General features: G+C 43.4%; 1 protein-coding gene across 1 annotated transcript in view; it reads right to left on the reverse strand.

Moving 5' to 3' along the window:
• Nucleotides 1–1120: 1120 nt before the first annotated feature.
• LOC128136206 (creatine kinase S-type, mitochondrial) overlaps nt 1121–13274 on the reverse strand; it is a 54663-nt gene continuing 42509 nt past the window's right edge. Inside the window, exons 8-10 of the mRNA XM_052775406.1 lie at nt 8994–9128; nt 8526–8651; nt 1121–1355 (exon numbers count right to left, since the gene is read on the reverse strand). Of these exons, the coding sequence (XP_052631366.1) occupies nt 1236–1355; nt 8526–8651; nt 8994–9128 (381 nt within the window). The 3' untranslated portion in view covers nt 1121–1235. The remainder of the gene's footprint in view (nt 1356–8525; nt 8652–8993; nt 9129–13274) is intronic.

The following is a 13274-nucleotide window of genomic DNA, read 5'->3' on the forward strand; positions in this document are numbered from 1 at the left end:
GCAGCTTCTGGCATCTTCTCACAGAAGCCACCCCTGTAGCTCCCCCCCACTGCCAAAACCTTGCCACGCAAACCCGATACATGAGCAGATAGATACCCTCTTCTTCTACATACCCTTACAGATACTACTCCCAGCTCAACAGCAATACAGACAGACAGCACATTCAGCAGAGCATGTTTTGATTTTTTTCTTCAGAGAAAAACTGGTGTTTTGAAAGGTTACATTTCAATATGCAAAAGAGAAGCAAAGGGACTATAACTGTCTGCTATTTTTCCAAGCTGCTCACCACATGGAATAGCGGTGAGCACTGAGAAGATTTTATTCAGGATGGCAGTACATCCTAGGCACTTGGATGACTAGTGCTGGAGCCTGGTCCCCATTACCTGGGACCTGAAAGCTGCAGGAAAAGACCGGAATAAGCCATGCTGGACAGGTTTCTGTTGGATACAGAGTATCAGCAAACTGATATTTGTTACTGCTGATTTTTGGTTCAGCTTGCTGCAGCCTAAGGCCACAGGCCAGAGGTGGTGCCTGAGGAAAACACCTGAGATGTGACCTGGTGATCTCTCCAGGGCTAAGAAAGTCTGAGGGTTTGGGATGACGTGGTAAAGAAGTTTGTCTGCAAACCAGTCCTGGACAGAGAAGAGACAGCTCCCATACAGAGACACCAATGGGTTCCAGATGACAGGTCAAGTGGCAGACTTCAGAGACTGAAGCCATTTGCAGCTACCTACTCTAGTTAACTATTGAACTTATCATGGTGTTGAATGCTGAAAAAGTAATGAGCGCTTTGCAGCACCTGCCCTTCAGACTGACATAGTTTGGCTGTCTGGACAGTCACTTGAGAGAAGTGCTTCTGTGAATAAAAATCAGTTGCTTGTAGAAGACTGCGTAAATATGGCCATAAGTGCACATACAGGCTAGAATTAAGGGTTTGTGCTTTTTGCATTATTCAAGTAATACTTTCCTTATCACCAGCCAAGAAAGGAAGATTCAAAGCCTTGGTAAAGCTTGCTGAGATGACAAAGGGAAAAGGGAAGCAGCCCCTACAAAGTGGTTGTCCTATTAAAGCTGCACTAAGACTAGTTTCTGTCAGTGCAACCAGGCATCTAGAGAGACATTAGGTATTAGGCAGTGTTTTATTACACAAGGTATTTATACAGAGATATACAGAGGTGCCTTTCTGTCAAAATGGCAGCCATATTTACCATCATTAACAGTCATCAGCTGCAAGATCACTTCCTGCCAAACTGAGGTAATGGTGGTGGTACTTTAATGTCTTGACCTCTTTCCAGTTTCTTCTCACAGTCAACTAGATAGTTGACCCCATCAATGACAATCTGAACTAGTTCTACCTACAACAACAACAACAACAAGAAAAACAATAAGAATAAAAGATTTAGGTAACGCTGTTAATAGAGGAAGGAAAAAATTGGCTTGTACGGCAAAGACAGCAAGTAAAGCCGGACCCAAGGAGGGCCATAGAGACCTTGGCATAGAGATCACACATGCTGTGGCACAGGGAGTATGGGTCATGCAGTGGTCCAGTGGAAGCCCATAGTAATTCCCTTCTCCCTACCCCTTCTCCTGTTCGTGCTGAGTTTGGCCTTCTGACAATAGAAATTTTCAAATAGGCCCCTAAAGGTATTTCCACCAAATTCTGCTTCTACACGTATCCTTATATAAACAAACAGAAGTGCTTAAATAAAATGTTTAGGCATGAGTTTAGAGACCTATTTCCAATGTGACCACTCTGAAGGTACAAGATCCTCCCCAGACATTTGCTGAGAACTACAGCCTGGCACAGCCATGAGTTGCCATCTGCTGTGTTCTCAGCATTCACATATTAGGACAAAGAAACTGAAAAGGCAGTGCCATGGATGTTCAGAGTCATCAGGCAGTTCTCTCTGAAGCAACAAATGCCAGTGTAAGTAAAGAGGCTCTGGTGTTTTGCCAACAGCATCTTGTGAAGTTTGGATTAATGCCTTTATCCAAATGCCTTTGGGCTTAAAAGCTATTGAACATTGGTCTGACATTTGGCAAATGACTGCAGAGACTACTGGCACTTTGTCTTTCTTCTGTAGAAAGGGGGGGCAGTTGTATTTTCTTGATGGATAGGAATGAGAGAGATGAATAGTACTGAAATGATTCAAAGAATCACGCAGAGCCCTCCCTTACTGTTTAGCACGCCTAAAGAATCTGTACATATGTGCTTACTTCTCGATGTTTTAGATTGTTGTTTTCCTATATTCTGTGAAACACAGCAGCTTTATTCAATATACAGTCAGTACTGTAGAAGAAAGAATGAACCGCATCCAAGTGGACACCAGTGAATTGCAGAGGATAATCGATTCTTACGTGTTCTATACATCATCAACTGTAGAAACTAAAACTTATTCTATGGTATTAAGATACTAGTGTAGTTCTGTGCTATTTAAGTTTAAAGCCATGTAGTTCTTTGTGTGTTTCTGAAAAAGCAAAAATTATGTTCTCCTATGAGACAACACTGTTTTTTTTAACAGGGACCCATCAAAATTAACAAGAGGGAAAATTCTTTTGCTATCGTGATAATGTGTGTCTAATAATCCTACTTCACCTGAACAATGTTTTTCGGATTTTCATTTTGATACAGAAATATTAAAGAGCATTGTTTGCTCACTGTGTAAAGTAACTAATAAAATAGGCAACCACGGGCTAACCTTTAAAGGCTTCAGTTCATCCAGGCATTTAAACGCTTGCCAAAATATAAACCTTTAAATATGTGAGTTGATCTAGCAACACATTTAAGCACTTGTTTAAATATCTTGAAGAATCAGAGCCACAGGCAACATAGCCTCATGAAAGTGATACGGGGATATGGTCAGCTGAGCAGGCTTACTGAAGACTGTGCATCCTTGGGCATAACAATTAAAACCCATTAATATTTGAGATTAGATATAGAATATGTAAACACTTACTACAAAAAGACAAGGAAGCCAAAAAGAAAAGGATCAGTAATTTGTTCAGTTTATGGTTAAAAAGCCAAAATAGCCCCCTGTACAGGAACCCTCAGAATGCTACATATACAAAAGAATTTAAGCAAAAGCAAGCCTTCCTTGTTCCTTTCTCTCCCCAGGCTTAAATCAAAATTATAAAAACCAGAAAAATGTCATCCTGATACTCTAGCAATTAATATTAACTATCCGAAGATCATAGACAAAAATAGAGTGAACAAAGATACCATCAGTCACACGTAAGTACAACTAAAGACTCTGACACTTCTTCAGCAGACAAAACTTCTCTTTTGGGGGTTTGAGGATTATAAATATTATCAGCCAGAACAAAAACAAAGTGACTTTTCAAACTTTCTAAAGAACTTGACACTGTGACATATTCAGCTGCACAGTCTTGCCTGTATCAAATACCAGACTACATGGAATGTCTTTATATTCTTTTTCCAATTTACTACAGTCTTTGTTTGGGCTCCACATATGTAAAGGAGTCGCAGCATAGCTGTGAATCCCAGGGTTCTGATACAGAAGTTTCTCCCTCAGCATTCCTTCACAATTTCTTACTATTGCATCTTTTTTGCCTTTCTGCATTTTTTACTCTGCTGCCCTGTGCTCACTGAACCTAAATCATAGGCCCTGTTTGGCATTTAACCCCTCTCATTTTCTGTACCAGTCTTTCCAGATTGCCAGCACAGCTCTCAGTGGCCCTAGAGCACAAACTGGCCCTTGTACTGCTTGCCGACATTCCACTGTCACCGGGAAGGCATACGCTCCTCCCCTGGAAAACACTGGAAGGAATCCCCCAAGAGCTGTGTTTCCAGCTGCAGCTTCAGGAATAGTCATTATTGTAACACCCTCTTGAGTCCATACAAATTCCGAAGAGGAAAAAGTGCTTAACTCCCCTGTTTTCTGGACTCTCAGCAGAAGGCCAGCTCAGCTGCTCTTTAATGGTCACTTGCAGCTGCCAAGAGAGGCAGTCTCACCTTCCTTGCTGTGTGTTTCCAGTTCCCAAGCCTGTACCTCCCTTGTGCTTGCAGGAGAATTTATGTGAGCAGAGTCAGCTGAAAACTAATTGGAATGGGGGTGCAAGGAGGGGAAGAGACACACTCATTTCCCCAATCCAGTGGTGCCATGAGCCCTGAATGCTGCTGGATGCATGGGGTAGGAGGGAAGCGGGGGTTCTTTCACATGACTGGGAGTTGGTAGGATGGAAGGGCTAGACTTTTGGCCACAGCTGTTTAGACTGACTGGCTGAAAGAACTCATCAAACCAGAGTCTTATACTTCTTCAAAGGCATGGCTCACTCCACCTGCAGCACCATACATTCCCCTGCAGAGGATCATGAGTTGATCATTCCCTACCACAATAATTCATCAGGTGCCTTTATGCAGGGAAAGATGTCCTACTCATTCTGACAGGAGTGTTGGCATTGCTGATACTGTTTTATTAAGCCCAGGAACCACATTTCTCAGGTAGAGGGACTCATCCTAAACTCATGCTGGCTTTATATCATCTATAAACCCTTCTTTTTCAGCTGACACGCTCTTGATGTACACTGGCACTGGTAGAATTGGATTCAGATGCAGAGCAGCAGCAAAATTTGCAATTTTATATTGCACAGCATAATGGTATCTTTGTAATCTTTTTCAAAATTACTGAAGAATACAAGATATCTTGTCCCCAGCATAATTCCTCCACAGGCAGTGACATGCTAGGACTCCAGACCCCATGGCATTGTTAGCTTCACAGTAGCCAGCAAGCTATATTACTGATTTTTCTTAATCTCTGTGAAATGGTTCATTAGCAATCTTTAATGACTGGTTTGTTAAAACTTAACACAAAGACTAAATCCCATTGTCTCTCTATTGTGACAGTGACTTATTTTCAAGGGATTTGTTTTTACTATAAAGTATTCAGTGGCTTAGCAGTTTATTTTACTGTCTTTTGCAGACCAGCTGTGTTGGGAAATCAGAGGTCTGAATTTGCAACCTCCAGGAGTAAAATAATTTCATATTAAGTTTGCATTGACCAGTAACTGAAACAAAGGAAAAATGCAAACAATTTTATCTTGCACCTTTAGGAATACAATTCAGTTCTGTAAACACATTTACCACATAATGGAATTTATTTTATTATATACTGAAAAAGATGTCCAATAATAAACATTTCTATCCCTCTGAGTTTGTCTTGTCCTATTTAGATTTAAAAATCTACAAGGTAGGGATTGTATCTTATCTATTGGCTTAATTCTTTGAATCCTCACTATATGAGGCACCACTGACTTCAGTAGAGGTTTTCATATAAGCAAAATTTATAGGTTCAAGTCATCTGTCAGTAGAACTCATTAATTAATCATGCCATATAATCCTTTTTATATTATTAGCATTATTTTAATATAAAGCACACATGGTGATGCTTCAGATTTTAATAAATACCTATGTATTTAGGACTAGATCCAAAGGAAGTTAGCTACCTACTTGCCAGCATAGGCATCAAAATCCAAAATTTAAATTCTCCAAACCCCTGTCAAAATATACCTTGGCTGTGAAGACATTTAAGAGGATGTCCAAATAAGAAACGACAGGAGACCTGAATTTGCTCTGTCCCATAGGCAGAAAATGCAGGGTGAGTGTCCTGGTTTCAGCTGGGATAGAGTTAACTGTCTTCCTAGTAGCTGGTACAGTGCTATGTTTTGAGTTCAGTATGCAAAGAATGTTGATAACACACTGATGTTTTCAGTTGTTGCTCAGTAGTGTTTAGCCTAAAGTCAAGGATTTTTCAGCTTCTCATGCCCAGCCAGCGAGAAAGCTGGAGGGGCACAAGAAGTTGGTACAGGACACAGCCAGGGCAGCTGACCCAAAGTGGCCAACGGGGTATTCCATACCATGTGACATCATGTCTAGTATAGGAACTGGGGGGAGTGGGGGCGGGGGATCGCCACTCAGGGACTAGCTGGGTGTCGATCGGCGGGTGGTGAGCAATTGCACTGCGCATCATTTGTACATTCCAATCCTTTTATTATTGCTGTTGTCATTTTATTAGTGTTATCATTATCATTATTAGTTTCTTCTTTTCTGTTCTATTAAACCGTTCTTATCTCAACCCACCAATTTTACTTCTTTTCCCGATTTTCTCCCCCATCCCACTGGGTGGGGGGGAGTGAGTGAGCAGCTGCGTGGTGCTTAGTTGCTGGCTGGGGTTAAACCACGACAGTGAGCAAGAAAGGGAATCCAACTGGATGGGTGTGAACCAGTTTTAATCTAGTTGCAGTCTAAGTGCATTAGCCCAGGGTTCTATTTGTGTTACAAAATCCTGGCAAGAATCAGTCTGAACTCAGGTGCTGTGCCGCAGTAATAGGACCAAACCGCATACATACCTAAGCTGCTAAAGCCTCTCAGTGCTATGCTGGTCTGTATAAATATACCTTGACAGTACACTCTATTTTGCAATGGAGTTTTAACTTGCAGCAGTCCCCAAGGTAATTAAAATTTTGCTGCTATGCAGGCAGGCAGCCTTTCAAATCCTGACCCATGCAAGCAGGTTGGCATCTGAGACAAAACCCTGTTTTGTGTTGTTAGTAGAGTCCAGTGGAGTAAGAGTCCTCGGGAGACATCTATCCCACTAGGGCCTACCCAATTGAGCATAACTGAGAGGTTAGAGCACTCGTGGGAAGTAAAAGACATGTTTGACAGAAGATTTGAACCTATATTTCCTATTTACTAGAAAAGTGCTCGAATCACTGGGCTTACAGGGTCTTGCAAGGTTAATTTTCATCTCAGTTGTTCTTGACATGTCCAAGGATGAACACAGCCCTGATCTCAGTGAGGAAAGGGAAGCTGTATAGCTGTGCTACAGGGTTTAGTATATGACTTGGAGTAAGGATTTGGCTCAGGTAGAGCTGATGGAAGTGGGCTACAACTATTTCACACTGCTGGCTTTTTCCCCATTCACCTGTAGATTTGCTCTTTGGAGCTGTTCTGCTTTATAAAATACTTAAATATTAAACTGGAAAGAGGTCTGGGACCTGAGTCTTCCAGGAGAGCAACTTCACCATCTGTCACACGACACTAAGGGGACACCACCAGACTGTAGGGTCATTTCCACTCTCTTTCTGGCTCAGTGAATATGCATTCAAACTGAAATAGCTTCAAAAGAAGTGTCTGAGACTAACCCATTTCATCTTAGCCTACAGCCCAACAGGGAGGGCTCAGACATGACAATTCAAATCTCTGCTCTACAGAAGGCAGAGGACTGATTTAAACCCAGCTCTCTTGCATCCTGTACTCGGTGTGACATTGGACATGGTAAGATGGCACCAACTCATCCTCCTCCATTATTTTGTTGTGAAAGGACTGGCTTAGTCCTGCTGTCTAACTGTAGATGTGGTGGGTTGACCTTGGCTGGCTGCCAGGTGCCCACCAAGCTGCTCTATCACTCCCCCTCCTCAGCAGGACAAGGGGGGAGAAAATAAGATTAAAAACTCAGGGGCTGAGATAAAGGCAGTTTAATAAAGAAAAGCAAAGGTCGCATGCAAAGGAAACAACAAAAAAATTATTTTCTACTTCCCATCAGCAGGTGATGTCCAGCCAGTACGCATAGCCTTAATAACGAATGCCCTCCCCCCCCCCCCCGCTCCTTTCTCTTAGCTTTTATTGCTGATCACAATGTTCATATGGGATATGGGTCAGCTGTCCTGGTTCTGTCCCCTCCCAACCTCTTGCCCACCCCCAGCCTACTGTGGAGGCACAGCCTTGATGCTGTGGGAGCACTGCTCAGCAGTAGCGAAAACACTGGTGTGTTATCAACACCTTTCTAGTGACAAATACAAAGCACAGCACTACCAGAGCTGCTATGGGGAAAGTTAACTCCATCCCAGCCAGACCCAATACAGTAGAGAAAGTGCATGACTCTGAATCCTAAAAGGAAAACTGCATGTTCATCCAGTCTTGATTTCAGTGCCTGATTCCCTGGGTGGGTTAGTCCTCAAATCCTGCTTCTTTCCTCAGCGTTTTGCACTGGGTACAGCAGGTACCTGCCCAATGTACAGTACCTAGCTCTGTTCCCAGTGTACAACTTCAGTGAACCCCATTCTTAGATACCTAACTCATGTCCAGCACTGTAGAGAGAACCTGGACACCTAGCTCATAGCTGTGTACTCCAGCAGGTAGTCAAGTATAAGAGTTTGTGCTGTGACGCTGAGAAACATCGTCCCAAGGGAATTCTGTTACCACAGCCAAATGTTTCCAGTACCTGCACGCTTTCAACAAAAAGCCTCAGCACATGGTGTAAACAAGTCACATTTATGGAGCTTGCTCAGGGTTGGGTGTTTTTCATTGTCATATTTGGCAAACACTGCACGCACAGTAGTAATTTTTCATTGTGTAAGCCTTTCCCTTGGATCAAATTCACCAGGAGAAAAAACTGCCATAGCTCTCAAAAGTGACTCTAAAGTCAGAGTGAACCCAAATGGAGGGAAACTGACTTATGTCGGTACAGATCTGAGTTTAAAAGCAAAGAAAAAACCAAACAGGTTACCTCTGATCGACCCATGCGGTCCAGGTTGGAGATATCATACACATCTGCTACAGCTGCTGTGTCCACTCCACCAGTGCCGCGCTTCTGCAGCCTCAGGTTCTCCAGGATTTTTGGAAACCTGGGATCCTAACAGAAGAAATAGGTTTGTGCACATTGCCTTTTGCCTTGCTTATTGTTATTATCCCTGATCTAATAGCACCCCCAGAAAGACAGGCAGAGACAGTTTCCTCTGTCTTCAGATTATAGCCTGTCTTGGTGGCTGTCTGCTGAGTAGATTAATTTCCATTAACAAATACAATAATTTGCAGAATAAAAATATGCTCAATTAGTCATGCATTATGCCTGGGACCTAGTTGTTGCATATCATGCAAACATCCGATTGCCGTAAACTGTCATTTTTTATTTGTTCCTTTATAAATTAGATGAAGACTTGATTTATGTCACTGGCCTTTTAAATAACTTATGTACCTTGCTAAGCTTTGGCAGCTTAACATGGACTCCAGCACGTAAACCAGTTCCCAGGTTGGAAGGACAAGTCAGAACATATCCAAGACGTTCATTCCACATGAACTCCCAGCCTCGTTCTTTAATTAATCTTTCAACCTATGAAGGCAAAAAAAAGAGAAAGGAAAAAGAAAGAGCTGCATACAAATGTCTCATCTTCTGACACTTTTTTATAGCTGAAATTCTTTTCACCTTGTATCTATGTTGATGATGAACTTCGCTATTCACCAATGGAGGTGCATAAATATATACCAAAGTAGAGTCTGGTTTGGCTCTGGTGTGAACCTTTGCATTCATCAGGCACCAAGTTCCCCAATGATTATTACAAGGATTTCTTCATCATTTTCTCACTACCACAAACCTGAAGGCTCTTTGGCACTTTATCACATGGCCTTAGCCCATGAAGCCATATGTTTACATAATAATTATGGATTTTACCTAGAATATAAATGAATTTCTAGCCTTGGTGCTTTTAGAGCAAGGTTGCAAAGCACAAGCTGTGGTGGTGCATTTCTTTCCCCCTCTCTGGGCTGATCTACAAACTCGGGAAGTCTCACCAGGCCTTAGCATAAGTGTAACGAGTCAGGCGGTTAAGCGTCCCTTGACCGTACCAGGAACTCTCACACGGCTAAGACAGGGAGTCATGCGGACCGTCTCAAGGACTCCTGTTGTCCAGCAAAAACAAAAAAAATGAAGGTAGAGATAACTAGTTCTCTCATAAACTTGAGACATCCCAGCCCTCCCCTGACAACCTTGGAGCATCCCATATCTGAATCTTAAGTCATTCTCCAACAGCCCCGGAGCCTTCCTTATCTGAATGGTAACTCATGTGAAACGGTACCAGCGCAGCTAGAATGCCAGTAATTTGCTAATGACAAAAGTCAATCATCTCCCGAACCTATAAGCAGCGGTACTAAGTGAGGCCCTTTGAGCTCTCCTGGACCGCAGCAGGCTGTAACCAGCATCTCCCTCTGAGTGGGACGCCTCCTGTTTGCGAAGATCGGAGGTCTGTCGCCGAAAGCCAATGAGACTTGGGCTGATACTCTTCGCTCCTTGAGGCTCGACCCTTCGCCCGTTGAGAAAGATGATGAAGCATTTGACGTGAATATTTTCACTGAACTCGAGGGGAATTTTTAACAGGTATACCTCTTTTACTTGCTTATGTATCTCTCTCAGTGTCTTTGTGCACGTGTGTGTGTACTAACCTGAATATTCTATAGCAAGTATATTGCAAATATTGCTTTTCAAATCTATACATAAGTTACTGTCATGAACTTCATTCAACTGTGAATGAATCTCAGGCTGCTATTATACTCATAATCCCTTTAGATATAAACCGTTGACCAAGTCTGGGACTAGGAGTCAATCCAGCTGCACATAGACTCCGACAGGAGTTTAGAAAGCAAGGGGGTCTTCTCTGAACCTCGTGACTCAATGGGAGGGTCTCCCTTACCCTTTTTACATTCCCGATCTCTGTACAAATCACAAGAAATCAATTCTAACTTGATTTTTCTTTGTATATTCCTCTCTTTTAACTTGCTACAGTTTGGGTCTCTGTATACCTAATTTTAGCTTGATTCTAAGTTAATTTTCCTGTGTGCGATTCATCCATGTGTTAAGTAATAGAGTGAACCTTGCCATCGAATTCTGTGAAGTCGCGCTTTTATATAAATTCCTATTACATCTTTTTTTTTTTTGCTAATACCACTGGAAGTGATCCTTTAAGCAGTCCAAACAACTCCCTTTCACGACACAAGCCCAAACATCTCAAACGCTGTGGAGCAAACAAAAGAAGCCAAAGCCTTGTTTTATATAATTTTCTAGGTGATTCCATCATGCTAGGTGAAGGACACTTGATTTCTAAATGCTTAAATTTCACAGCCCTGCTTCCACTATAAAAAGACTACATAGCTTCTCTATAATGCTTTTCATTAGTAGTTCTAAAACCCAATTACAAAGGAGACTGAAATCATTATCCTCAGAAATATCACAAAGATCTATTGACCTTTGAATAAGCCACTATTCTGTCCACTCAGCTACACTTCCGAGACTTATTTCTGTGATCCCAATACAATTTCAGTTCAGTAAATTCACTGTCAGAAGAAAATCAGATACATATGCCAGCTCACGTTCACAAGACCTCTGCAATATAGGCAAATAATTCTATTCTGCAGAAGGATACAAAATAATGGACTCCCCTGACATCATTTCTATATTGTGTGAGGACACAGAAATTGCTGGTAAGAACCTAGACCTGATTTCCTGCCTCAGACACCTGCTCTGGTTACAGTTCCCAAAGCTATCTGACCATTTCTCGTGGCAAGGTCCATAGGTCCACTTCTGTTGAACAAGAGCTAAGCACAGTAGCAGAGGCAAACCTGGAAACAACATCCACAAGCTATGTCGCTTAGGCCATGTCGTGGTTTCAGCCCAGCCGCTAACAAAGCGCCACGCAGCCACTCGCTCACTCTCCCCCCACCCCGGCCACAGTGGGATGAGGAGAAAATATAAAGGCTGGCTCGTGGGTCGAGATAAGGACAAGGAGGGATCACTCCCCACTTATGGTCACGGGCAAAAGACAGGCTCAACTTGGGGAAGAAACAAAATCAATTTAATTTACTACAAATCAAATCAAAACAAGGATATTAGGAAGTAAAATCAAACCTTAGAACACCTTCCCCCCACCCTTCCCTCCTTCCCGGCTCAACTCCACTCCAGGTTCTCTCTACCTCCTCCCCCCGGCGGCGCAGGGGAACAGGGGATGGGGGTTGGGGTCAGCTCGCCACACATTGTCTCTGCTGCTCCTTCCTCCTCAGGGGGAGGACTCCTCACCCTCTTCCCCTGATCCAGCATGGGGTCCCTCCCACAGGAGACAGTCCTTCACGAACTTCTCCAACGTGGGTCCTTTCCGCAGGCTTCAGTTCTTCCCGAACTTCCCTGGCATGGGTCCTTTCCGCGGGCTGCTCTTCAGTCACACACTGCTCCAGCATGGGCTTTCCCATGGAGTCACGGCCATCTTGGGGGGCCTCCGCTCCACCATTCACCTCCATGGGCTGCAGGGGGACAGCCAGCCATCTCACCACGGGCTGCAGGGGCATCAGCCTCCTCAGGCACCCCTCCTCCCCCTCCTTCTTCACTGACCTGGGTATCTGCACACGTGTTCCTCTCACATCCCAATCCCCCTACTCACTGTAGGTTCCCCTTCTTAAAGATGTTATCCCAGTGGTGCTACTACCGTCGCTGATTGGGTCGGCCTGGGCCAGAGGCGGGCCCGACTTGGAGCCAGGGGAGCTTCTAGCAGCTTCTCACAGGAGCCACCCCTGTGGCCCCCTCCCCCACTACCAAAAAAAACCCGTGCCACACAAACCCATAACAGGCCACAATCCTGTACATTATTCAGTCTCATGGGTATGCCTGAGAAGTATACCAGATCCCAGTGAACCACCCAGATGCCAAAGAAGCATCCATTAGGCACTTTTGTTTTTCCATGTTTCCAAACTTACTACATACTCAAAATTTCTTAGAGATGCTCTGAACTTACCTTCTGGTTTTCAGGGACCACTTCCACAATCCGAGATTATAGTTCCCTGCTCTCCCTACTTTGCCTTTTTTTTTTTCAGGCCAGGGCCTGTGCTGGTGGCTTTGAAGCGATATGAGAGTGCACAGTTGTATGAGCTCTACAGCAGCTGGGGATTCCCTGAGACAGGGGAGTCTCTAGAAAGCCAGAGAAGCTGGAGTGAAAGCTATTTTGCCAGAGTGAGAGGAATGAAGCAAGTGTTCCAAGGAACAAAAGCAGTATGATGGATATAAACACTGTTCCTCTACAGTGCAGATGAATTGAGCATGTCAAGGACTCCAATGGGGAGAAACAATTGTTGTATGCAGCCTGAGTATTCTTACAGTCTTGGAGACAATTTGAACCCAGTTTCAACCTTACATAAGTTAACCTCTGGGATTTAAAAGACGTGTAGATGTGGTGCTTAGGGACATGGTTTAGTGGTGGACTTGGCAGTGTTAGGTTTACGGTTGGACTCGATGATCTTAAAGGTCTTTTCCAACCTAAATGATTCTATGATTCTATGGCAATCCATCCAGGAATGATGTGGACAAGAATAGTGGAGAACAGAGTTCTGACACATCACCTATCCCGCTCTGCCTTTTTTTGCTAGTATTGCTCATGGTAATCCTTTTTCTCTGTTAAAGCAACTTTTTCTTTGCCAGAGCAGTACACAGGCCTGCACTGGG

This window comes from Harpia harpyja, chromosome W (genome assembly GCF_026419915.1).
Source record: "Harpia harpyja isolate bHarHar1 chromosome W, bHarHar1 primary haplotype, whole genome shotgun sequence".
NCBI classification, from domain to species: domain Eukaryota; kingdom Metazoa; phylum Chordata; class Aves; order Accipitriformes; family Accipitridae; genus Harpia; species Harpia harpyja.